This window comes from Emericellopsis atlantica (assembly GCF_019669845.1).
Source record: "Emericellopsis atlantica unplaced genomic scaffold F5Z01scaffold_2, whole genome shotgun sequence".
Taxonomy (NCBI): Eukaryota; Fungi; Ascomycota; class Sordariomycetes; order Hypocreales; family Bionectriaceae; genus Emericellopsis; species Emericellopsis atlantica.
The window spans coordinates 1,023,587-1,048,497 of record NW_025764704.1 but is presented as its reverse complement, the minus strand read 5'-3'; the positions used below and the strand labels follow the sequence as shown (position 1 = coordinate 1,048,497).

The window sequence follows — 24,911 nt, the reverse complement described above, 5'->3', positions numbered from 1 at the left end:
ACATGTAGTGCGTCAACTTTTGTGAATGAGCGCCATCTTTGTTTCCCTTGGTACCTTAACGCTTTGTCGCTGTCGCGGTTGCACGTGACTTCATCAGGAGCGGCACCTGTCGCAACACGCTGTGCTGTGGCCAAGCTCAATAGCGTGGGCCAGGGGAGCTCCCAACACCTTGAATAGCCCGCCCCCCTTGCAGCTTCATGACGGCGCATTGAACCACTTTGTCTCTCGCACGGCATCGACATCGAATTGGCAGCTTCCCAACCGACGTCCTACCACCATCTCGTTGACTTGAGATCTGATTGCGCAACATTGGCATCATGCTGGTCTCCCTGACCGTCGGCAAGGTCGACGCAGGCGTCACTGTACTGCTGACGCCTGACAAACGCCTGGTACGTCTCGCTTGAATGTGACGTGGGATAGATGGCTGACCATGGATAGATTGAGTTCCCGTCCATCCTCCTGCCGCCTGACATTTCGTCTGGCTCCATAGTAGACATCACCGTTGGCCAGAACACCGCCAAAGAGTCCGCCGCGCAAGCTTCCTTCCGCGCCCTCCAAGACCAGATCTACGCCGCCTTTGGCGCGACCGAGCCGTCCGTCCCCGTCCTGCGCTGCCGCAATGCCACACAGACCTCTGTTGTCCTGGAATGGGACCCCATACAGCTGGCGACAGCCGACCTCATCTCGCTCAGCCTGCATCGCAACGGGCAGAAGGCGGGCAACATCCCGAGGCCCATGGAGATGCACAGCACCAAGATCAGCGGACTCGCCGTCGACACGGAGTACGTCTTCCACCTGGTACTGAGAACAACGGCCGGCACGTCCTCGAGCGAGAAGGTACATGTGCGGACGCACAAGATGACTGATCTAAGCGGCATCACTATCACTACAGGCGTCATGCCTGCCTCCACGAAGGAGAAGCTGCAGGGCGCCGTGGAGCGCATGGGCGCCAAGATTGTGGACGGGGTGCGCATTGATACTACGCATTTCGTCACGACAGAGGGCAGGGGGCAGGCGTGGGAGAAGGCTGTCGAAACGAATATCCCAGTCGTCAGGCCCGAGTGGGTGGACGCCTGCGAGAAGAATGGGAGAATTCTGGGTGTCACGAAATTCTACCTGGACGCGATGAGGCCTGGACCCCCAAGCGACGACACCCCAGCAGCCGCGACACCACCACCTCCTCCCGCGCCGGAAACTGTGGAGGAGAAACGCGAGCCTGAAGCCGAGCCACCGACACCGACGGAGCAGTTACCGAATCCGAATGTGGAGGAGAAGCCTCTCCCCGCAACCAAGGACGACGATGACTCGGAGGAAGATGACGACGCAGACGCCACGGAGGAAGCACAGCCAGAGCAGAAGACCAAGGCCGCCGAGCCGGAGCCGAAATCGCGGACAGAGCCAGAACAGGAGGAGCAGAAGGTGCGGTTAGAAGACAAAGAAGAGCACCAGGTCGCGATGCGGCCGAAAGCGACGGAGAAGGACGAGGGGGCCAGCGCGAAAGGCGAGGCGGCTGAGAATGGCGTGGAGGACACCGAGGAGAAAGAGGACGGCGACAGCGCAGCAAAGCCTGCCACGACGCCAGATGGCGCCTCGTTCCAGGAGATTTCATTGTAGATAACGGCCTGACTGTACTAGACACACGGGGTTCAGGCGTTCTCGGGGTGTGTGTGGAATGAACGGGTAGACATGTACATTGTAATCGGCGGGACCAAAGACTTGCTTGGTCCAAGCTAGCTAGCGCTTCTACGTATTGACCTTAGGGAGGGACCTCCTCGTTCTTGTAATCCCAGCATTTCCCCCTCTGGCTCAGCTCGAGACCCTTGATAACGTCCACCATCTTGGCGGCCGCATCGTCGGGCGTGAAGAGCTTGTCCTGTGGCACGCTGTCCCAGAAGCCCTTGCTGAGATCCGTCTTGACGGTGCCGGGGTGGTAGCCGACGGCGAGGGCCTTGTCCCCGCTCCGGGCCTGGAGGAAGTTGTCAAAGCTCTTGGAGATGCTGCTGACGGCGGTCTTGGAGGCGCGGTACGAGTACCACCCGCCGGCCCTGTTGTCCGAGATGGAGCCCACGCGGGCGGACATACTCAGCCACGTGCCCCTCTGGGGGAGGCGGACCTCGTCGTCGGCGGGGGACGCGCTGATCTCCGCCGTGGTCTTGGGGAGGAACTCGGAGAAGTGCTTGATGAGGAGGAGGGGACCCAGGGTGTTGACGCGGAACTGGTCGAGGGCCTTGTCGTAGTCGATCTGCTTGGGGTTCTTCTCTGGGTGTAGGATGCCCGGGATGGCACATGCCAGGCCCAGATGGTGCGTCTTGGCGGGGAAGAGCTCCCTCGCGCGCGCGGCGGCGGCCTGGACGGATGACTCGTCCGTGACGTCCAGGTTGACGATGCTCAGCCGGGGCGCGAGGTCGCTGGCGGAGGGGAGGTCGGCCAGTAGAGAGGACTTTGTGGACGACGGATCGCGACGGCTGGTCGCGAGGATGGGCAGCGAGGTCGTGAGCAGGAGACGGCGCGTGAGGGCGTGGCCGATGCCCCTGCTCGAGGGGCAGAGGAAGATCCAAGGCGAGCTCATGCTGGCCAGTGAGCTGAATATCGCAACGATGTGTAGGCGAGACTAGCTGGCTAGCTGGCTATGGGTGAGTATTGAGTATTGAGCAATTGAGAGGTGACTAGATGAGTTCCTCAACGTAGACACCACCGGGGAGATGTCATGTTAAGAGTCTCAGCTCCATGGCAATACACAGATGAGGTCAACGACTCAATACATCATGCAATCGTCGTCGTTGTTCGAGGTGGAATGTCGATGATGCGTGCACGTCGCTAGTCAGGAACCTGCATCGGGAGCGGTGGAGACGCTAGACCCTGGGATCGTGTAAGCCTAAAGCTTGAACTACAGCAAGAGGATTCAGAATTGCAGAAATACAGAGTTCTTTGACATATTGTGTCAATTCAGAGAGGGGATGATAGGTTCAGTGTGATGTGCAGTTCTGAGCCCTGAGGCCAGCCTCACCTCACCCTCAGCTCAAGGCCTCCAGCTCTTCCAGATCATCTACAAGTACATGATCACCACTCACAGCTCATCGGGGTCTTATCAACGCATAATCTTGAACAAAAAGCCCTGGACTCTCGATACTAAGATCACGACCGCCATTATGCCTTCTGGACCGACCTCCCCGACGAACCAGGATGCGCCAGCCACGGTAAGTTCAAGGCTCAGCCTTACTGAACCAATGCTAACTGGTCAAGGGCGAAGCCTCTGAGCTTGTAATCCCCCAGGAAGCCTTCGCAAACCTAGTGAACGAACTCGTCCAGAACATCGCGTCCGACAAGGAGCTGACTTTCGACGAGTCAGCCATGCACGCCCTACAGTTGACCGCCGAACGCGCCCTGCGTCAGTGGTTTGAAGGTACTTCTTCACCCCCATCCAACTCGCGACGTGATCTGACCGGTGCAATAGCCTCATCCATTCTCGCCGAGGCCGCGTCACGGGAGACTCTTGAACTCGAGGATGTTGAAGTGATGAGAGAAATAGCAAAGATCTTTGGCTATAAGACTCTGTGAGATGCGCTCGGCAATGTGAATCAGCGACAATATGTCAAAGCTGGTCGTGAGACTTCAATACAGGATGGTAGAAACAAGAGATGGTAGCTGATACCGACGTCGAGCTTTGGGCTCTCTCTCCTTGCCGCCAAGGACAAACATGGTCTACAAAATTTCAAACGCTCGCTTGACCGACAAACTGAAATACGTCCAGTTGGACAAGAGACAATCCCCACCGTGAATCCTCAAACCCTTGCCGCCCTCATCTGCCTTGCCCTCGCCGCTCCCGCCAGCTCCCGCATCAGGGGCTCAACAGTGTCCAGCCCATCCGTGGTGCCATCGACACTATCCTCACTGTCCGCCCTGACCATGCCGCCATCCCTGGGCGGCCTGTGGGAGCTCTGGGCCCGACGAAGTGCGACGGAAGCTGGTCTGGCTCTTGGCATCTCCTCCTCCGACATGTATCCTCGATTGGGGTCGCGGGCGTTTAGGCCTTTGAGAACGGGCAGGAGCGCCCTCAGCCAGACATCGCCATTGCGCTCCAACAGCCTGACACGGCGCTCCATATCATTGAAGCGGTGTTCCCGGTACGCCTCGTACAGCCGAAGAATTTCCCTGTCGAGCGCTTGTGTCGACGTATCCGCCGCATCGGCAGTGATGAGTTCCTGGGCACGGGCACGCACGGCGGCTCGCGATTCGCTTGATAGACGACGAACTTGACGCGTTTCCTTCCACTCGCGACGACGATGGAGTGAGGTCCGATCCAGGGCGACAGGCTTTGCGACCGGTGAGCGGGGAGGTGTCAGCTGGCTGTCACGAGCCGCGTTCAACTGTTCGTCATGGTAGGCATCGGTCGACGGTGATGCGATGAGAGTCGTCTCCTCCTGTTCCGGATCTTCAGGCTCTATGCCTATGCCACGAATCGGGCTAAAGCTGAGCTGGCCAGACGAGCACCCCTCGTCACCCTTCTTCTTGGAGCTGACCAAGGCCTCCATGTCACGCTTCTTCCTGTCGCGGACCTTGTCTCGTCGGCTTTGAGTCCTGTTGATTTCAGGCGTGGCCGATTGACGAGATCCAAGGGGATTCTCCATCTTCTGCGCGGTCCTGGCCACCGGTTCATCATTCTTGTCGTCTCCCGTGTCAACGTCTCCATCATTGATAACCACTGGCGTTGGCTCAACCTTGACCACTTTGGCACTGCTTGCCTCATTCCGGGCGTTCGACTGGTCAGATCTCCGTGTCGTACCTGCATGTCCCGCCCGAGAAAGCAATCCGTCGATCGAGATGGGTTGGTGTAGTGTCTGGTTCGCCCTGGAAGACGCTCTGGTGGGGAATGAAGGATCGCTGCTTTGTGTCGTCGCTGGCCGCCGTGGCTCGTCATGCCCACGACTGGGTGGCGCACTCAAACCTCCCCTGATAGTGGACCTGTCGCCTCTGGAGGAGGGTGTCCGAGGTAATGGCCTCGATGGGCCATACATCCATGCTGACGACTCGCCGGCGCTCTCATTGACCGTCTTCAGAACTGTCACCACACCCTTGTCATTCGTCACAGTCCTCGGGAGCCTTGTGCCGTCGTGATACACAGGGTACTGCGATCGCGGCCTCTCACCCATGGGAAGAGCATCAAAGGGAATTGTGATGGCAATGTGCCTATGACCGCCAATAGTCTTCCCCGACACGGCCGTGTCTGGCAGTCTGATCGGAGGAGGCTTCGGCCCTGAGCGGCTCTTCTTCACCCACTTCAGCCATCTGCGCTTCTCGTCGTCATCGTAATCAGGAATGGACATGAAGTTGTCTGCTGGCGGCGCGTGGTTCTTTAAGAAATCCACCAGCTCGCCGAGGCCAGTCTGCGTCGGCTTTGTGCGTTGAAGGTGCGGCGCGAGGATGGGGTCGTACAAGCGCCTGTTGAATTCATCCGTCGAGGTGTCAAGTATATTGGAGGCTGAGCGAGCGCGAGCGACGTGACCTGGATTCCTAAAGGTCCTGTCCAGCGATGTGTGCCTTCGAGGGCGAGTCGAGACGAAGTTGCCGTCAGCCATGATTAACCAAGGGCGACCCTCAATTTCCCTTGCATCAGTGACACCGGTGACCTCGAGGTCCAGCACAGGCGACGCGAAGACGGACGAGACGTGTCTCTGGATGGCTAGAACTTGGGATCCTCAAAGTCTCACTCGAGGCGAACGCAGGACATGGACTGAAAAGACTGTAAGGACATGGAGCGTGAAGGAGGAAAGGTGGAACAGAACGCCAGAACACACAAGACGGGGCCAAGCCATGGACGGAAGAAGAAAGGAAGATCATCACCTGGGACTAAGACTGAGAAGAGAGGGTCCTCAAAGTCTTCTGCCAACCAAGTTGATGTGATGTGGTTCCATGGTCTAATTCCACAGACAGGGATCATTCCGCTTCGGTTCATCCGTTCGTTCAAGATCCTTGGTGCACCCTGGACGGCATTACGATTCGCTCGAGTCTTCCCCAGCTGCCTCTCGCTCAAGCCTCCTCCCGATGGCTCGAGGCGTTTTGGGCGCGCTCAGACCGTCAGACGTCAGTCACTCTTGAGACTTGGAGCGAGCGCGCCCCGTTCTGCATCGATAGCGTGACCTAGGTGCCGGGAGCGACGAGAGGGACGAGGCGAGCGCAAGTCCCGGCATTCGAGGACAGACGAACCCTTGGCATGCAGGGATTCTTTTTCGGCGCTGGAGCAGGTCAGGGATCCTGATCACCGGTGCGTTGCGCAGCGCAGCCCAACTTGGTTGGGGCGGGATCGGCGCGGCCCAGAAGAGGCGGCACAATTAATCAAATCAAATTGGTCGAGGCCTGCCTAGACCGCCGCGCGCAGGGGCATTAACAAGTGTGAGGGCAGAAGGGCCAGCACGCTCGAGTTTGCCAAAGCGATTGGACCAGATCAGGTTGAATGCTGATGAATTGATGACTGGACTCGAGCAATTCATCAGTTGTAACTTGTGTGGGGTGACAATCAAGTGCCACTGACGAAAAACGTGACCCGTTAAATTGGGTGATTTGCGACCCCTGTCGGCTGTACCTTCCTTCCCCTGCGTCGGGCTGCGCGCGCCTGCCAAGTTACATCACCAGCGTTGATCGTATGGCTCGGGATTTCGACGAGGACAGACAAGAAGACGATGAACATCACTACATGTAATACGCAAGGTCCAGCAAATAGCATCTCTCACGCTCAAAAGCCATGCAGCAAATGGCCTCATGTACGTAGTAGATCTAGCACCAACCCAAAATCACGCCTGTATCCAGTGAGTGAGTAAGTGGCCCAGACGACCACCCATCTGATAGCCCTTGACTCCTCGATGCAAAATGTTTCCTTGAACCACCATGCAAATGCCAAATCATGTAGCAGCACTATACACCCGACGCCCTAAAATGCTAAAACGATCATCATCACCTGTTTACCTCTTCCGTGGTACGAACAGGTTCGGTTTGGTCTTTGGTCTTGGTCGGGGCGGTCCTGTGCTCGGATCTGATGGTACCCCATTGCTCGGTCTTGCGCTCTAATAGTCATGTTGTGTAAGTATACCAATGCTCGCGAGTCCACCTGTGATTCAAGGTGACTTACAAACTGCCCGTTCTGCGGCGGCGTGGGGTTCGTCCTCGGCGCCATCGTCGACGATGATGATGGCATCTCGTCCCGGTCTTGGGGCATCAGGCCGAGGGTGATCTTGGCCGACGGGTCTTCCGGCGCAGAGGGCTGACGTGGGTATGGCTTGCTCGCTGACGGCTTCGGGCCAAACTTGGCCCTCATGCCGCCTGGGCGAGGCCCATCGCTCGCTTTCTGTTGCTGTGTTAGAGAACGTAGTGGACTTTGGTGTGTTGTAGCTGCTGCTAGTGTTGCTTCTGGGGCTGCTTGTTGAAGGTGGGGAAGATGCACATACTCTCTTCGCGTTGGACTCCCCCGAGTCAGAGGCGTCCAACGGTCGCTTCTTGCTTTCTCCAGGCCCAGATGGAGGTGGCTTGGAAGTGTGGATGACGGGCAGCCCGCCAGAACGAGGAGCGTGCTCTGGCGCTGATGCTGGTGCTGGACGCATCGCAATGTCGCCGTCGCCGTCCTTTCGTGGCGTTGAAGCTCGGCTCGGCGGTGGATAGGCTGGCGCATTGGGGTTCAGCTCCAGCGTCTTCCGGAACTTGCTCAGCACGTCTCCGTCCGTGTAGCGATCGCGGGCACGGGAGTCTTCAATAAGTTTCTTCCAGAACTCACCCTGGACCAGGGCCCGCGAGTCTCCGAGAATCCAGAGCGAGGACTTGGCGCGGGTCAGGCCGACGTTCATACGACGAATGTCCGTCATGAAGCCGATGCCGCCCGTCGACGAGGCTCGCACGCAGGAGAAGATGATGATTTCACACTCTCGACCCTGGAAAGCGTCCGTCGTGTTGAATTCGATGATATCGGAAATGCCCTCGCCGTATCGGTTCCGGAAACGGTTGCGCAGTTCAAAGAGCTGCGCCTTGTATGGCGTGATGATGCCAATCTTCTGCTTCAGGTCGAGATCTCGATAATCGCTGCTGAACCGCTCGTACATTTGCAGCGCAACTTCAATTTCGCGGTTGTTGACGAGGGACTGCCCCTTGTGGCCGCGCTCTTGAACACCCTGCACGTCAAAGAATCGATAAGGACTGAGGAGGGTCGTCCTGTGCCACGGTTGCTGTCGGAGGGGGGCCATGTCCTGGCCATCCTTGAGCTGTCCTTCGTAGAACTCCCGACTGGGGAACGCACTGATTTCGGGATGCATACGGTACTGCATATCCAGCAAGTGTACGGACTTGGGGTGGTTCTGCTGCATGCGGACAAACAGACTCTGGTCGTAGCCGAAGCGAGCAGCGGATTGGGAGAGCACGGTAGGCGGCAGTTGCTTCGGGTCTCCGACCAGGATGCATTTGCAGCAGCCATACTTGAGGGGGATGAGAGCGCTCAGCTCGACGCACTGCGCCGCCTCGTCGATGATGACCGTCTCAAACTCCACGTCCAGGTTTCGGAACATCTCGTGCCCACTGCCGCTGAGCGTGGCGCAGATCACATGCGCACCGTTCAGGATCTCCTGCTGCACCTGGCGGCGGCGCATCTCCATCTCACGGGCGACCGAGTTGCCGCTGTCCTTGTTGGCGTCGATCTGGCGTCCAATCTGCATTTGCTGCCCCTTGAGCTCGTCGAAGCGACGTGATAGCTTGTCGTAGTTGGCCTTGTCGCCCCCCCTGGCGGCATCGAGCATGGGGCGCAGCTCGGAGAGTTCCTCCTTGATCTTGCCGGCATCGGCGTGCAGCTTGTCGCGGTCTGCCACGGCCTTGTCCTTGGTGCCGTCGCCTTCCAGGCGATTCTTCACCAACTCGTCCAGCGTGACATCCCGGACAGCAGCATTGATGGCATCGCTGCGGCCCAGGCGCAGCACGTTGATCTTACTGTGCTTGCCGCTGACTCCCTTGACGCCATTCTTGAGACGAAGCACTAACTCATCCACAGCTGCGTTGGACGGCGCGCACACGAGAAGTTTCTTTGGCAGCGTGCCGTTGGCATGCTGGGCAGTCCCTGGCCCTGGGCGGGCAATGGCTGTTCCGGATGTTTGATTGCTTAGTTGCTCCGATAGCAACGCGCCGACCATGGCAACAATTGTCTTGGTCTTGCCCGTTCCAGGCGGGCCTTGGATCAGGGTGAAACCGTCATTGTCTTGCGCGCCCATCACGGCCATAGCTTGACCGCGATTCAGTTCCCAATTGCTGGACCACTTTTGGATCTTCTCCTCGCCATAGCGGAGGACAGGAGACGGCTCAGCCTTCAAGATCTCGTCCATCAGGTCGTAATACTGCAAACTCTCCAGGGCGGCGTATTCACGTTCGATTGTCGTCATATTCGTGATCTTGACGCCGTGCACGCTGACGCCAGGGTTCAGCAACTGCGACAGCTGATTATTCCGTGAGGCGACCCGGAACGTAGCTTCAATGAGGTCTTTCTTGTACTTGATCCTGTGGACGCGAGCCAGGCAGTGCTTCACGTGAGGGTCGGTCAGGGGATTCTCGGCTTCAGACACTAGCAGTATATCACCCTCGAACACACCACGCTCCTTGTTTTGTGACACGGGCATCGTGAACGTGACCTCAAGGAAGCTATCCACACTAGCTCGGCTGGCCACCTTGATGCCAAAGGGTCGATTCGTTATCTCGTCCTTGGCCGTGACAAAGGAGCGCCAAGCTTCAGACGCAAGTAGAGGAAAGAATGTCTGCTGGTATGATGCCGGATCAGTGTACGACGTCGCTACTTTGCTACCCGAAGGCCCGCTGGGGGGATCGTTGCCGTTATGAAAGATCTCCCACGCGAGAATGGTGTTGTGTAGCTTTTCCATCGGGGGCACCAGCCGTGCGCGCATTTCCTTGACGGATCGTTGCTGCTTGACCTTCTTCACAGGACGACGGGCTCTGTCCCGGAGCGCCTGAAGTCGAGCCTTCTCTGCTTCGTCCACAGTCTTCTTCGTGCCAGTGCTGAGCATGGCTAGCTGATCATCACCGTCATCGGAATCTTCTTCGCCCTCCGATTCTTCCTCGGAGCTGTTGACCATGATTTCACTCTTAGAGTGATCCTTGCCAAGCACACCACCTGCCTCGCCTCGCACGCGCTTCGCTTCAGCAATGGCCATTTGCTTCCGCTTCTCCAGCTCAGCCTTCTCTCGCTTTCGGCTCTCCTTCAGGGCGGTGATGGCCCGCTGGTCGGGCTTCTTAGCCACAGGCTTGAGCGATTTGGCCTTGGCCTCGTTTATTCTCCGCGCCTCGAGCTGCTTAAGAATGGGACTGTCAATAGATTTGCTAAACTCCATGACATCGTCCCTGTTGGACCGCGAGGCGCCGGGAGCTGGACCAGACTTGGACCAGGCATCTAGTTTGCTCTGTTTCTTCTCCGCCTGCGCAATCGCCTCGGGCTTCACCTCCTCCTCGACGTGGCCGAGCGCCTGCAGGAGCTCGGCACGCTGCTGATCTGTCATGTTGGTAGGTCGTGCATAGCGGCCACGTTCCTTGGGAACACAGGCGTCTATGATAAACTGCCTCGATTTGCCGGGGATTTCGAGTTTGATCTCCCGCAAGCGGGACACAATCTTGCAGAGAACCCGGACGGTCACGTCCACGAGCCATTTGTCTTTGAGTCTGATCATGTTCTCCAGACCCTGGAAGTGCTCCCGCACGGGTTGCAGTACGCGCTCCGCCATGGCACCCTCGCTCTTGTTGTTTGCTTTCGATACAACTGAAATGAGCAGTCCGTCCTCTGCTACTAACGCCTCGGCGAGTTCCATGATCTCACGACAGAACTCTTGCATGACGCTGTTGGCAATGTACAGCGACCAGAGCTCGATATTGGAGCAGGCTCGCTGGACAAAATGCCACTGTGCTTGCCACCACCGGAGCAGCAATGCAATCGTTCGGGGCTCCAGAGTTTTGGTACGAAGCACGCCAGTCGTCATATCGCAGAGCCCGCGCAGGACGTCACGGCTCATGTGTAGAATCGGTCGGATGGGATCCCACGGGAACTTTGTCTTAGCAGCGTACGAAGGCCCTCTGAAGACATGGTCGAGCGCGAAGAGGGTCGCACCGAGGATCTTCTCTGGGTGGTCTTGGGCAACGTGTTCCAAAGCCTGTCCGCGAGATATCTCTTGCGTCCACTCCTTTAGCAATTCTGCAGCTGCCTCTGCCACATCTGAGTCGCCGCGCATGGCGACACCCACAGTGACTTGGAAGGCTTTGTTGTTGTCAAAGACAGCCGTAAGGTCCATCTCATCGAGATTGGATATTCTCGTAAAGATTCTTGACAGTATGTCTGTGGTCGACTTCAAGGCGTCGTTGAATTTCTTCCTGGCATCGTCGAGAGCAGGATCTTTCTTGCGAGGGCGAATTTGTTCGAGTCGGATGAGTGGTTCGAGAGCCACCAAGAAGTCCTTGGCTAGATTGACCTTGTCGGTGGACGCCTCGTAAACGTCGATAACATCCTTCCAGAAACCTGCCGAGTCTCGAGAAAATGCTGATTGAATCTGCCCACCATCTTCAAACGTATGGAAGTCAACGGAGAAGAGCTTCATGTCGAGCTCCATGGCTGCCTTGACGACACCGTACGCAGACTGGCCGACCTTGAACGCATCCCAGCCAACGTGCTCTCCAAGAGGTTGCTGCAGATTGCTCAACAGCACAGCCTTGTGCTTCATTACGAGATTGAGAGTGCAATTAGAATGGACATGTGTCGTGCCTGTACCGGAGATATCCTGGGTGACGAAAGCTTGCATAGTGAACGTGAGCGCATCAAGGCCAGCTTTCGTACAAGCGGTTTGACCAGGCTCGCCGATCCCAGGGTCGGCCACCTTCTGGAAGAGAGTGTGAAGGAGGACCTCACATGCATCATATCGTCTATCTTGGCCCATGGACTTAAGCCATGGGGCAATCCATTGCACAGGAAAGGGCACATCCCCGGGACACGCATCAAAGTCCTCCAACGACTGTCGGAGCAGCGAGCTGTATACGGGGTTGGTGAAGATAATGTCAGTGACGACGTTGGGCCGCGTGCTGCCCACGTGATTCCAAAAGGCTGTCGGCGACTTTTGGAGGAACTTAGTCAGAACCCTAAGCGCCACGACCAGCACACCCTCGTGCTGAGTGAACGGGATCGTCTGGCGGAGGAGCAAGTCGTAGATGGGCGGACAATTAGCCTTGAGATCCATACTGCCCAGGCTGCCTAGAATCAGAGATTCGTTCAAGGCTTGGAGGACGCTCTCGAATCCCAGCCAGAAGCGCTCGACTTCTAGATACGTCTCGGGACTCGGATTGGTTTGCAACGTCTGCAACTTGCGATGCACATCATCCATGGCGTTGACTAGACCACCGCTGATGGCCCAATCAAACTGCTCTTCAGTCATCGTCTCTGCCTCAACGTTCTTCCAGTTCTCAAATGCCCAATTGCGGCGATCTTCGTTCTTCTGGTCGAACAAGAAATAAGTCATGCCAGGCAGAGGGTCTTTTGCCCCAAGCTTCAGGTAGCTCTTCTTGCCCTGCAGTCGAGCAAAGACATATTGAAAGGTCTCTCGCTGTTCGGGGTCGGAGAGGTAGGCGACGCAGCAGAGGGCTTCGTAGACTGCAATGAGGACTTCGGTGATGCGATCTCCAAACATGGTCTTCTTAAAAGTCACGCCCTCTGACTCGATCTTCTCAATACAATTCTTGGCCCAGGTAAGGTTGTGGTTGATGCGAAGAACGTCGCGGCTGTCGAGCATGTCACGAATATGGGACTCTGTTTCTTCGCCCCAGCGCCTCCGAAGGTTAGCGTCGTACGAGTCTCAAAACTGCAGGATTGCATACTCGTAGAATTTCAGTAGATGGGCTTTTCGCTTCATGTGCCAGTTCAGAGCACACTCGGAGCACAGCTGCATGCAGCCCTCCAAGCGAGTGGTGAAGCTCTCCAGCCATTTCCCAGCATCTTTCTTGTCGAAGCCAAAGATAAGGCAGTTCCAGTATGTAATTTCAATTCGTACGAGCCCGTCTCGTATGCGCTTTTGTTTCTCTTCTGGTGTGATCTGCGACGTAGGATCGTTCGGGACACGGTAGTCTTCGGGATCGTCGTCGGACACCTTGGGGCAAAGCAGGTGGTGGTTTTCGTCGAGCTCCTGCAGCTTCTCGAACCACTTCTCGAGCTCCTCATTAATGCTCGTCATAGTGATGGGATAAGTCCTTCGGGGACATTGCGAGTGCTCGTAGCGTGCGGAGCGACGGTAGATTGGGCGGAAGGGTGGTGGACAACGGTCGTTATCTTGACTTCAGGCGTCACGAAATGCGTGCTGAAGAGCAGGAGGTGTGTGAAGGATGAAAGGAAGGGTCGCGGGCTTTTTCTTAACGCGCCTTTGCCGGTGCTGGGTGGAAGCGCAGGAAAGATAGCGACCGGCAGTTGAGGTTCTGAACGATGATAGAAATTCAATTTGAGACGCGCCGCGCTTTGTTTAAAATGGAGTGGACCCAAAGGTGCAGGGTACTAAATAACTGCCCGGAGGTCACAGTGCGCCGGTGCACGTACAGTGGGCAGTTGTAGGCTAGTGGCCCTGAACCGCCACTAGCTCGCCAGATGTACGGATATCATTCAAATATCTACTGTACCGGTTTAACTTTTAGGATTGTAGTATCATCATATAATTGACTGTTTGTCTAATGAAGCTAGGACTGTCTGCAAGTATTGAAACATCCTTCAAGCCGATGCAGATGGTGCTCGATGAAGACTGACATATGCCGCGGTACCCGACATCTTTTTCCCCATCACGCGGATGGCAATTTGTTCTATCTTGGAGCGAACAATTCTATTTGAGAACTCGACCCGAAGAGAGGTTGACGCCGCATGGCTGTGCTAAATGCGTGATCGATAGTAGGCTACGTACTACCCGGGCAAGTCTCTTTCGGAGTTGCATCGAGTCTTGCATTTTCGTGTTGCTCCCGGGTAGGGAGGGAGGGGCAAGGGGGAAGCTGGTTGACGTGGGCGGTGGACAGGTTTCAGAGCCATTATATGCTGGATTCGGTCGTGGTCAAGGTAAGGTAGAGTGCATGGAAGCTTCGAATCATATACGGCTCAGATTTGCTTACTTACCTTACTTACTTACTTACCAAGTAGGTACTCAGGTATCTGAGTTACACTCGAGCTGTGGCTCCGTCAAACACAACGCAAAGTGAGCAGCAAACACATGCGGTGGAACTCTGTCGCTGCGCGCAAAGTACCCCAGCCACGCGCAGACTAACTAGTTGGCTACGATCAAACAGCTGCGGCAAATGAGCCTCGAGACGAACAGAAATCACAATTTTTAATTGCAGTAATTTCTTCATTGCGAAGAGGTCGACTCTCGCTGCTGGGGTGCACCTAATCTCAGGAGCGCTCGTTGACCCGGTTACACAATCAAAATACTGACCCCTTTTCCACTTACACCTTCACCACCAAGGTACGCGAGCTGCTCTGGTTGAGCTTCGGGGATAATTCAAGGCTTTCAGGTCATGCGAAAGTTGACCCTCTGTGCGTGTGCGTGGTAACTTCAACTGCCAGCTCTCTCGATATGTCTATCCTACCGAGAACCGCTCTCGAGTCAGCAACCCCATTACACATGTCTTATGTCACTCGACATCACGTTCGCCTTCATCTCGAGTCTCGGATTTGAGGAAAAAAATATAGCTGGAGCTCAAAAGTCGCTCAGGGTAGTGCACGTGCGAGTGAGAAGCGAGTCACTTGTCATCTTCAGAGTATCCTCGCTTTCACCTCATCTTGCATTTAAATATAGCCATATTTTCGGCTCACTCTCGGTTTTTTTTTCTTATTCTCGCCAACTCAGATTCACCGCTTGGTCCTTTCTGAGCCTCTCATTCTAGATTCGTCTTTGCTTTTGCACCAACCCTTCTACTAGCACTGAGTAAGTATAAGAGGCACCTCTCCTCTGGATTCTCGAAGACTACAACGAACATCACCGCGAGCCGCCCCCGGCACTTTCTTACTATTCCTTTCCGACTTATACTGTCTTCCGGTAAGCTACCTTTTGGATATCTTGTGTTATAAAGAATCTTTCATCAGATACCTATATCTCGGCCTCCGTATCGGAGCCAGATCGTTCCTCAAAAGATGCACTCTAACACCTTCTCTAGGCTCAATCGCTCAACACTAGATTGAATCACATTCGTTCGACATGCCACGTCAAAACCGTGGCCTGGTATCCAGCCGACGTGCCTACCGCCGCTGGGAAGGCATCGGTCTTATGATTAATCGGCACCATCGAAGAAGCACTTCTGTATCCAGCCTGTCGTCAACTTCAACAGTCGGGCGATTCGCGAATGGCTCGTCTTCACCAGCCTCGTGCCTTGAAACAATTGTGATCGATGACGTCGATGTCATTGACCTAACAATTGATGATGAGACTGAGAGCCCTAATCTATCCGAAGAAAGAAGCGTCGCCTCAATTCGTCATAACAACGAAACCCTGCACGTGGGAAATTTAGTTGAGGTTTGGGAAAAGAAAGTTGGCGACTACGAAGTGGACTTCCTTCAGATTGATCGTGTCATTCAATCCCGAGACCAACAACAAAAAACGTGGCTACAAGGGATCCCATTCATCAGAAATCGCAACATGCGCGGCATGTTGCCGAACAAGCCCAACGAAGTTTGTCGGATAGAGCATATCGTTGCGGGCGGACTAGATCCAAGTCCTATACTAATGGATGTCCCGCTGAACAAGGTTGGCAAAGTTCGGTCCCTCATCTTCACCAATGCTCTCTGGCCACAGTTCAGGTCGAGCGAACTCGCCAACACCCGCCGTCACGCGGAATATCGCCCAACTCCTAATGATAGCACTTTGGTCTGCCGGTGGAAGTTTAAGATCTACTCAATTCCACAGGGAAGATCGAAGAAGCCGGTCGAAGAGGTCTTCGAGACGATCAGCGTCACCGAAGTCGACAATCCGCGCCATCGCGTGGAAGACTACCATCTCTCGCAACAGTGGCGAGGCGGAGTCACTCCTGGTGGTGCCTGGGCTGCTGGCGACACACTGCCCAAAAGCGCCGAGCACGTCGATATAACTCCTCGTCGACGCGGACAAAAGTACACTGTCCTCGATGCGTTCTCCGGCGCTGGTGGTCTTTCCCGAGGTGCCCAATCCGCTGGGTTCAAAATCACACATGCTATCGACAAGAGCGACGAGGTCTGGGAGACCTACCGTACCAACTTCCCGAACGTGAAGCTTTAGGAGACTTCCGTTCACGATTTCATCAGGTATGCAGAGGGCCAGCATATCCGCGTCGATATTCTACACCTCTCCCCGCCGTGCCAATACTTCTCTCCTGCGCACACGCACCCAAGCATCCATGACGATGAGAATATCTTTGCCCTCTACTCATGCAACGCCCTCATCGACAAGGTTCGCCCACGGATCATTACAGTTGAGCAGACATTTGGTCTTCCAATGAAGCGCCATGAAGTATACTTCCATGGCTTCCTTAACGACTTCACCCAGTATGGGTACTCTGTCCGTTGGAAGATAGTACGCCTTTGCACATGGGGCTTGGCACAAGATCGACGACGACTCATTATGATCGCAGCTGCCCCTGGGGAGAAGTTACCACCTTTTCCGAAGCCCACCCATTCCGATGTCGGCGGACAAGACCTGAAGAGGTACAATACCATCAAGAAGGCAATCGCCGGTCTCCGTCCCACGGACGACTTACATGACCTCGCTCGGGTCAAGCGATTCTACCCACCCAAGGGGCGGTATGACCCCAACAAGCTAAGTCGCACTATCACGACTGGAGGTGCTGATTTTGTCTACTTTGACGGCACGCGGGACTTCACCCTACGCGAGTTTGCTTGCTTGCAAGGCTTTCCGATGAATCACGAATTCATCGGTGGTCGTACCGCTGTGAAGCGCCAGATTGGAAATGCCTTTGCTCCAAATACCGTCAAGGTGCTTTACCAACACATTGAGAAGTGGCTTCTGAAGGAGGACAAAAAGATCGAGTACCAGCCAGCCCTGCCGGACATTGTATTGCTTGACGATGACCTGGACAGCGACTCGTCTCACACGAGCTATCAAAGCAGCTCGTCTCCAGAACCGGAGATGATGGACCTCACTGAGGATGTCATGATCATCGACACGGAAGAGACACACAGGAGCCAGGCATCAAGCCGACGCGTTCGTTCAGCGCGATCTCGCATTTGGGATAATGAAGACGATGTTGATGCTGTCATGATCGACCTCACATGAACCACAATGCACAAACTTGGCTGTCACAAGAGCAGTGTATGGAACACAGCTGCGCGGTTGCTGGAGGGAAGACAAAGAATGATGCAGGGAAAACGTTTCGTTATATATGTATTGATATGTAATAGCTGAGGGAGCTGTGGATAGATGATAGGGATATCTGTGCCAGGCGAGGTTAATTGTACACTGCCGATTTGACTACTACACAAGGCCGTCTCATGTTCGTGACAGGAAACTTTGCAACTTCATTGTCGTTGTGTAGCCAGATTAATGCTTGTGGGAGAGTTCTTATGCTGCGAGCTGAAGCTGGCTAGGGGAGTCGGGACACCTTTGCTCAAAGGACGTCTGAGCTCATTATCGTAAAAGCTGGATCTGAACGCGGGGGGCTGACATTGTTCATAATATTGTCTCATCAACTTTTCCTCGTCTATCCTTCGTAGCGTCTATGAAGCGTGCACTGTAAAAACATCAAATCTAGATCTGGCCCCTGACACCGCCCTTGGCGCCCACTTCCCTCGCGGTCACCGTGACACCCAGGTCGGCTGCCACGTTGATCGTCACCTCGACCTTGCCGCCCTTCTTGACACCGCGGATGGCCGCCTCGGCGAGCTCACCGCCAATCTTCCAGATCTTTTCCCTCTTCTCCTCCTCTTCCTCCTCGTCCGAGTCAAAGTCCGAGTCGTCCTCGTCATCCTCCTTGTCGTCGCTGGCCTCCTTGGCGGGCTTGGGCTCGGGCTTGGTGACCTTGATGTGGGTGCCGCCCTCGACGACACGGACCAGGACATCGCCGCCCTCGGCGGGTGTGGGGATCTGGACGGTGCGGCGCGCGGGGACTGCGGTCTCGGCGGGCATGATGGGGAGGAACACGTCGCCGTTCTCGCCGGTGACGACGCCGATGGCGTTCGCAATGTGCTTGACGGTGGTGACGGCCGGGTGCGTCGACTGCTCAATGTCGGCGGCCTCGTACTCCTGGATCAGCGAGGCCTGGAGGGCGGCACCACGCGCCTGGAGCTCGGAGGGGTTGATGGCCGTCGTCGAGGTCGCGGGGGCCTGGATGGTGGTGGTCTCGGGGAAGATGCCGCGCAGGTTGTTGGCGATGCGGGGAGTGTGCGAGGTGCCGCCGCACATGACGACCTCGTCGACGTCCAGCACGTCGAGGCCAGCCTTCTTGACGGCGCCCTCGACCAGACGGTTGAAGCCGTCAAAGACCTTGCGACCGACCATCTCGTAGCGTATCCTGTTGATCGAGACGGAGAAGTCGTAGCCGTCCGCCAAGCTCTCCACGCTGAACTGGGCGTTGCTACCCAGGGACAGAGCCTTCTTGGTGGCCTCGGCCTCCAGGCGCAGCTTGGCCAGCGACTTGGGGTTGGAACGGGGGTCAGTGTTGTGCTTCTTCATAAACTCCTTGGCAAAGTGCTCCATGAGCGCGTTGTCGAGGTGGACGCCGGCAAAGTCAAAGTCATGGGCGGTGGCGAGGATGGTGTACATGCCACCGCGCGAGGCGACGACGGTCACATCAGAGCGAGTGCCGCCCAGGTCGGCAACCACAACGATCTTGTCGGAAATATCCGCCTCGGGCCGGGCATCGTAAGCCAGGATCGCGGCAACAGGGTCGGCAATCAGCTGGAGGATCTCGAGGCCGGCGTCGTTGGCAGCCTTGATGAGGGCCTCGCGCTGCTTCTCGGTGTAGCTGGTGGGCACGGTGATGACGGCCGATGTGACCTTCTTTCCGAGGTAGTCAGAGGCAGCCGAGACCAGGCGGCGCATGAAGCGCGTCGAGACTTCGGAGACGGAGAGCGTGGATGATTCCTCCTCCTTGTCCTTGACGCTGAAGGAGACGGTGCCGGATGTGTCCTCGGGGTGGGCGGCGGCGTGGCAGTGGGTGGGGTCAATGGACTTGAAGTCCTGGCCTAGGAAGTCGCGGAAGTAGGCGATGGTGATCTTGGGCTGGCGGACGAGGAAGGCCTTTGCTTGGCCACCGTAGTACTCGTCGCCATCGTTGTATGAGAGGACAGTGGGGATCTGGCGGTCTACAGAGAGTCAGCTATCATTCCTTGCCGCAGCGCAGCGGTTGTACGTACCACCTGCCTCATCGGCAATGACCTCAGCTTTCGAGTCCGTGGTGTAGGCGATGGAACTGTTCGAGTTACCAAAGGTGATACCGATGGTGACCCTCGACCCAGGCTCGGGCCCCGCGTTGCTCGCGTTCTCAGCCATTGTGTGTTTCGTTTCTGCCTCTATAGGGCGTCTTTGAGAGTCTCGGCCAAGTATGTATTCTGTACGAGGGCGAGAGGTTGTCGACTCGATTGGCAGAGGGTTGGATGATTTTGGTGATGGTGGTTCAACTGCAAGTAGAACCTGCCTGGCCTTGGTGGGGGGTACCTGGAAAGATCCCGCCCAAAAAATTCGCAGTCCATGCAAGCAATCGATAAGACAAGGCCAGCAGTACGTACCTCTTGGCTCAAACGCCCCACCTTTGGGAGAGAGACTGATGAAATCCAGAAATCGCAGAAACATTCTACGTACTTACACTGCCATTCACATAGCTTTGCGCCATGGCCTCACAACCAATGTTCGTCCTGCCGGGCGACAGGATAGATCCAAGCCTCATCCCCTCACATCCCAAGAAAGCGCTGCGTCTCGGACCAGGCCTACAGCATGCACCGCCAAACGACATAATCCCAACGCTTGCCGGTCGACTCGTCACAGACCACCAGAAGAATGCCATTCGAATAGAGACAGCGACGGGAAGAGTATGTCTCTCTCTTTTTATTGTCTTCCCCTCTCCATTGCCTCCACGAGATCACAGCTAACAATGACCAGTACGTACCCCGGGTTGGCGAACTCGTCATTGGCACAGTCCAGCGCTCAGCTGCCGAATCTTTCTTCGTCACCTTGTCAGACTACACCGCGCCCGCCCTCCTCCCTCACCTCTCGTTCGAATCCGCCACCAAAAAGACCCGTCCACAGCTCGCCCCGGGCAGTCTGGTCTACGCGCGCGTCACCATGGCCAACAAACACATGGACGCGGAGCTGGAGTGCGTACACCCCTCCACGGGAAAAAGCGAGGGGCTCGGACCCTTGACGGGCGGCATGGTCTACGACATATCGCTGGGTTTTGCGCGGAGGCTGATGATGTCCAAGGGTGGCATTGTCGTGCTCGATGAGATGGAGAGCGTCGGCTTGCAGTTCGAAACGGCGACAGGGCGCAATGGCAAGTTCTGGGTGAACAGTGAAAACACCAAGACCGTCATTGCCGTGGGGAGGGCCATCACAGAATCAGATACCCAGAGCTTAGGCGCGGAAGAACAGCGGAAGCTGGTCCGCAAGAGACTCAAGGAAATGAGCTAAGCGCAATTGCGACACATGCGCGAGTGTCATAGTGTCATCGTACGTGTGTAAAAAGTAGTTGCTCAGATGGTATTCAATGTGCTCTAACAATCGACCCTGTCAAAACGCCTTCTGCCGTCCCACAATGGATCTTTGGCTGTTGTATTGCCCAGCTTTGTCAAAGATCATACCCTAACGCCATATGAGTGTGTCCCCCGGGCCTGCAGGCGCCAAAACGAGGATTGGACAAGTCGATGCAGGCCCGCCGAATCGACCGGCCCAACCAAAAGAAGAAAAAGACAAGTTGTGTCATGCACGTCATTCCAATTGTTCGTCGGGTCGCGTGTGACCGTCCGGTATGTTTAATCGCGGCAACTCCTGAGCCATGATCCTGCCTGCCTGCCTGTCCAGGTTCTCTGGGGAAACATTCACCACCAACTCCAGCTATGCCAATATGCTCATAGTCAAAAACTCTCTAGACCCCTGTATCCGACCAATATGGACGATGCGGGGTAGGTATCAGCTCTCGGGCTTCAAGCCCGTCATTTCCGAGTCAACCTCGACGGGCTCGGGCAATCCACGATGGTCCATGCCGTGAATCTTCGTCATGTGTCGTTTCCAATTGTCCTTGCGGGGGAACGCCTTGCCGCCGGCTCTCGAGTAATCACAGCCCTGTATCGAGCAATGGAACTTCTTCTTCTTCTCGTGGCGATCATTAATGTGCCGCTGCAAATGGGTCTTTGTGCCGAACCCCTTTCCACAGGCCGGATACGGGCACTTGTGGTCCTTGCTATGGTATCTTTGATGATGCTTCAGCTTGTGTGGCTGGTCAAAGACTTGGTTGCAGCCAGGCTCGTCGCACGCAAAAACACCTCCGCGTGGCGATGGAACGCCATTGCCGTGAGGTGAGCCGCCTTGGTGGCCGTAGTCGGAGCTATGGAGTGATTCGGGAGAGGGACTGTCGACGTGGGTGGAAGGGGTGCTCTGCGTCGTAGTCGAGGCTGTGCCTTGAGCGGAGCTCGATAGTTCAGAGTGCGCCGCTGTGTTGGAAGCCTTGAGTGACAGGGGAATCATGCCCATACGGGATGCGCTGTCGCTTTGCGAGGCAATGCTGTCGGCCCGGCTTTGCTTCTGTGACACCGCCTGCTGAATCGGGGCCGCTGGCGGCGCGGACTGCGGTGGTGGGGGAGGCGGTAGGTACTGGGGAGGCTGGGGTATCGGGAGATTTGACGCCATCTGCATCTGCGTGTAGTCGTTTGGGAGGCTTTGGAATTGCACTGGGTACGTCGCGAACATCTGCTGTGGGTTGTAAGGTGTCGTGAAGAGCTGATAGTCGGTGCGGTGCCACATTTCCGACTCCGTTGAAGGCGCCATGATATCCATTGGGTTCACAGTGCCCATGACAGACTGAGTTGGTTGCGACGACGAGTAGACTTGCGAGCCATTCTGCTGCATAAATTCATCCGGTGGAAGCCCGCGGCTGGACATCTCGGCAGGGGCCTCGGTGGTAGGTTGCTGTTGAACATATTGCTGTATCGGTACGCCACGTTCCACCTGGGCCATGTCCTTCGGCGTCGAATGGTCTGGGACTTGCGAAGGCTGCGGGCTCGTTGCCGGGTCGCCAACCGTTTTGCGACGAAAGATCTGCTTCATGTTGTACCGTAACGAATTGCCTCGCGACGCGGCCACCGCGGGCTGTGGCGGAGGCGCAACAGGTTCGGGATCCGGGAACATGCCAAACGCTTCGGAAGGGATGTAAGGGCTGTAGTAGTCCTCGTTCGTACCCTTGAGAACATACTGGTGAGGCGCCAACGGGCCCTGCACAACGTGGCCCTCATAGTAGGGGAAGGGACTTTGGTAGAAGGGCTGGTCTTGGTTGTTGGTGACTGGATCAATGGGGATGTTCGGGTCCAAGTTGGCGTTGCCGTAGTGAAGGGGTGGCGCTTGAGGCACGCCGGTGTAGCGGTACGAGTCGTAGGGATGAGTGTCGTACTCGCGCGGTAACGAGCTGCGCTTGTAAGAATCGCTCGAGGACAGACGGCGCACCGAGAGGGCAGGCATGCCTCGGATCCCCACCTCGGAGTCGAAGTTGAGGCGCTTGTGCTTTTTGAGCTGGCGAACGATGAGAGCTTACACTGTTAGTGATCCGCATAGTGAGAGTGAACCTGGCAAAGCAGCATACGATAGAGGCAACAGATCACAAGAGCGACACCCAGGACAGCTCCCACTGCAGTACCCGCGATGGCCTCCTCGTCCATCTTCTCGCGGGTCATGGGAGCACCGGCGAGCCGGGCATGAAGACCGTTAGCCATGGCGACATGGTCCCGACGGCTCAGCGCGTGCAGAGCCTCTTCCTCCAGTGTGCCGTCGAGCTGGTGTTTGACTGGGACAGTTGCCAATGAATGATCGTCCGGCTCGAGATCAAGAGCGTCACTAGGTTCCGAAGGGGTGTTGGCCAGACCGCCGTCGTGGTTGTTGTTGTGAGCGATGGCAGGAGGCACGGAAGCCATGACACTGAGAGCTTGGTAGAGCCAGCGACAAGCAGGGGGGGTCGAAAGAGGCCGCCAACGCCAGGGAATGGAGATTTCCCCCGTCGAAGACGCCGCAGTCAACGAACGCGTTGCAAGAGTACCGAAGCGCGCTCCCAGACGATCAGAACAATGTGAGAGGCAATAGTGTGTGTTAGGCGGTTTTCGGCACTATGTGAGAAGGGAGAGAGAGTTTAGGCAAGTGCGCTGACTGGGAAAGTCAATTCGATTCAATCCTTGAAGGAACCTTCAAAGTCCAGTCGACGAGCGCTGGCCGGGGGGGAACGTGCAGCGGGCGGGTGGGAGATCCACCAGACTGCGACCGCGTGAGAGTGCAGTACGTAGCCCCAGTCACAGAGCGAATCAGAAGTGCCGTATGAAGCATGTCCGCCCCCACACTCGATTCGCAGTCGGCGTCCTGCGGCGAATTTACTTGCTGTACATCTGGACCCCAGCGAAGCGAACAAGTGAAGGAAACTGCGTCCTGCGTTGAGCAGGATTTTAACTCGCCCAAGGTAGGAACAGGTGACATGACTTTGAATTGGAACTTGCACTCATGAGGAAGTATTGAGCTTGGTCAGTGGGGTTCCCTTGATTGTCTCTATTAATTATCAGCCCGTCATCGTTGTCAAGCGCGCTTCTTCACATCGACGACCAAGCATAACGCTTGTCACCTTTGTTAACCATATATAAGTGCTACTCCTTGAAATTCAAGCATTGGCATATACACGGTTACTGTAGTCTAGGTGTAATAATGAGTACTTCACGGTTCTGGGGCGATTCTAGGCCTATGTTCAACCCTCAGATATATCATGCCACCTAAGTACTTACCATAGACTCCCTCGGGAGCCTCTCGCTATTCCACTGCACACATCACTGGCAGTCAGGACCGAGATTCGATGCCATTCCCATGCGGCAATTTGCCACAAAATGAAAATGCCTCCCATCAACGAGCGAGTGGTACGGGAGGGGATGAGCCATCCCACAAGCACTAGCGCTCTCCCCACATCGCGCGTCCGAGTCCGTTGGAACACTTACTTGTATCCGTACTCCGTACTCCGTACTATCTCAGCGGCCGCAAGACGCTCAGTAGTACGTACGCGTGACCATGTTCACTAGGTCGGTATTTGACCGGACGCATCCGAGAATCCAATCGACAAGGACGGGCCGGCTCTAAGCGAGTAAGCTCAAAATCTTTGCTAGAAAGGATGTTGGAACTTTCTTCTACCATCGGAGAAGCCCCTCGCTTACAGCCCCTCCTCTCGTGAGCCAAAGGTCGGCCTGCTATACAACCAACCTCGCGTCCGCCCGAAGACAGGAATGGGACATATGAAATGGTGATGGGGTTGCGTGCTAATTTGTTGGACAGGACAGCGGGCAACTTTCAGAGATCTCGGCCACATGCTTAGTTGATACATCTCGACCCAGGACATCTAGACTAGGAGGTTCACGTCCATTGGCAACCACTTTCTGAATTCGAGAAGTCCGGATGAGACCTTTCATCGTTGCAAACTGCGACAGAAAGCGACATGCCCCTCGGTTACCTGCCGCCCCACCCCCAGGTTGGTTCGCGGCTGACTGCTTCACACGTTAACTTTAATGGAAACCTTATCACACTGTGTGTCAAGATCATGCTTGGCACCCCTTGCAGTCATTTCTCTGCCATTTTGTTGCGGCTCTGCAATGACTGGGTCTATCATGATAATGCTAGTATAATTACACATGAGTCGGTTAGGAGTTTTCAGCAGCAATGTATTCC

The 24,911-nt window shown here is 55.9% G+C and overlaps 9 protein-coding genes across 9 annotated transcripts; 4 read left to right on the top strand and 5 right to left on the bottom strand.

Annotated features, from left to right (window-relative positions):
* The first annotated feature begins 2 nt into the window (after window positions 1-2).
* On the top strand, window positions 3-1,685 carry F5Z01DRAFT_210580 (chitin biosynthesis protein CHS5). Its single transcript, XM_046258154.1, has 2 exons — window positions 3-389; window positions 439-1,685. The coding sequence occupies exons 1-2, from the start codon at window positions 318-320 to the stop codon at window positions 1,612-1,614; spliced, it is 1,248 nt and encodes a 415-aa protein (XP_046122599.1). The 5' UTR covers window positions 3-317; the 3' UTR covers window positions 1,615-1,685.
* A 71-nt stretch (window positions 1,686-1,756) lies between these two features.
* F5Z01DRAFT_632748 (uncharacterized protein) lies at window positions 1,757-2,569 on the bottom strand (the record flags this gene model as incomplete). The annotated part of the gene is made up of 1 exon (XM_046261883.1): window positions 1,757-2,569. One exon carries the CDS (start codon window positions 2,567-2,569, stop codon window positions 1,757-1,759), a length of 813 nt encoding a protein of 270 aa, XP_046122598.1.
* A 580-nt stretch (window positions 2,570-3,149) lies between these two features.
* Window positions 3,150-3,558, top strand: F5Z01DRAFT_670383 (uncharacterized protein; the record flags this gene model as incomplete). The annotated part of the gene is made up of 3 exons (XM_046264552.1): window positions 3,150-3,197; window positions 3,244-3,403; window positions 3,455-3,558. The coding sequence occupies 3 exons, from the start codon at window positions 3,150-3,152 to the stop codon at window positions 3,556-3,558; spliced, it is 312 nt and encodes a 103-aa protein (XP_046122597.1).
* A 224-nt stretch (window positions 3,559-3,782) lies between these two features.
* F5Z01DRAFT_670382 (uncharacterized protein) lies at window positions 3,783-5,576 on the bottom strand (the record flags this gene model as incomplete). Its single annotated transcript, XM_046264551.1, has 1 exon — window positions 3,783-5,576. One exon carries the CDS (start codon window positions 5,574-5,576, stop codon window positions 3,783-3,785), a length of 1,794 nt encoding a protein of 597 aa, XP_046122596.1.
* Window positions 5,577-7,109: 1,533 nt separating this feature from the next.
* On the bottom strand, window positions 7,110-12,953 carry F5Z01DRAFT_643873 (putative SEN1 protein; the record flags this gene model as incomplete). Its single annotated transcript, XM_046262747.1, has 2 exons — window positions 7,110-12,834; window positions 12,883-12,953. The coding sequence occupies 2 exons, from the start codon at window positions 12,951-12,953 to the stop codon at window positions 7,110-7,112; spliced, it is 5,796 nt and encodes a 1,931-aa protein (XP_046122595.1).
* A 1,816-nt stretch (window positions 12,954-14,769) lies between these two features.
* F5Z01DRAFT_746956 (S-adenosyl-L-methionine-dependent methyltransferase) lies at window positions 14,770-17,297 on the top strand (the record flags this gene model as incomplete). Its single annotated transcript, XM_046266965.1, has 3 exons — window positions 14,770-15,071; window positions 15,190-16,238; window positions 16,284-17,297. The coding sequence occupies exons 2-3, from the start codon at window positions 15,231-15,233 to the stop codon at window positions 17,295-17,297; spliced, it is 2,022 nt and encodes a 673-aa protein (XP_046122594.1). The 5' UTR covers window positions 14,770-15,071; window positions 15,190-15,230.
* A 162-nt stretch (window positions 17,298-17,459) lies between these two features.
* F5Z01DRAFT_643869 (Hsp70 protein-domain-containing protein) lies at window positions 17,460-19,765 on the bottom strand. Its single transcript, XM_046262746.1, has 2 exons — window positions 19,376-19,765; window positions 17,460-19,324 (listed from the first exon to the last, which is right to left on the bottom strand). The coding sequence occupies exons 1-2, from the start codon at window positions 19,509-19,511 to the stop codon at window positions 17,769-17,771; spliced, it is 1,692 nt and encodes a 563-aa protein (XP_046122593.1). The 5' UTR covers window positions 19,512-19,765; the 3' UTR covers window positions 17,460-17,768.
* On the top strand, window positions 19,766-20,670 carry F5Z01DRAFT_733263 (uncharacterized protein). The gene is made up of 2 exons (XM_046266736.1): window positions 19,766-20,047; window positions 20,118-20,670. Exons 1-2 carry the CDS (start codon window positions 19,850-19,852, stop codon window positions 20,643-20,645), a joined length of 726 nt encoding a protein of 241 aa, XP_046122592.1. The 5' UTR covers window positions 19,766-19,849; the 3' UTR covers window positions 20,646-20,670.
* On the bottom strand, window positions 20,671-23,433 carry F5Z01DRAFT_643867 (uncharacterized protein). Its single transcript, XM_046262745.1, has 2 exons — window positions 22,807-23,433; window positions 20,671-22,753 (listed from the first exon to the last, which is right to left on the bottom strand). The coding sequence occupies exons 1-2, from the start codon at window positions 23,132-23,134 to the stop codon at window positions 21,144-21,146; spliced, it is 1,938 nt and encodes a 645-aa protein (XP_046122591.1). The 5' UTR covers window positions 23,135-23,433; the 3' UTR covers window positions 20,671-21,143.
* Window positions 23,434-24,911: the final 1,478 nt, after the last annotated feature.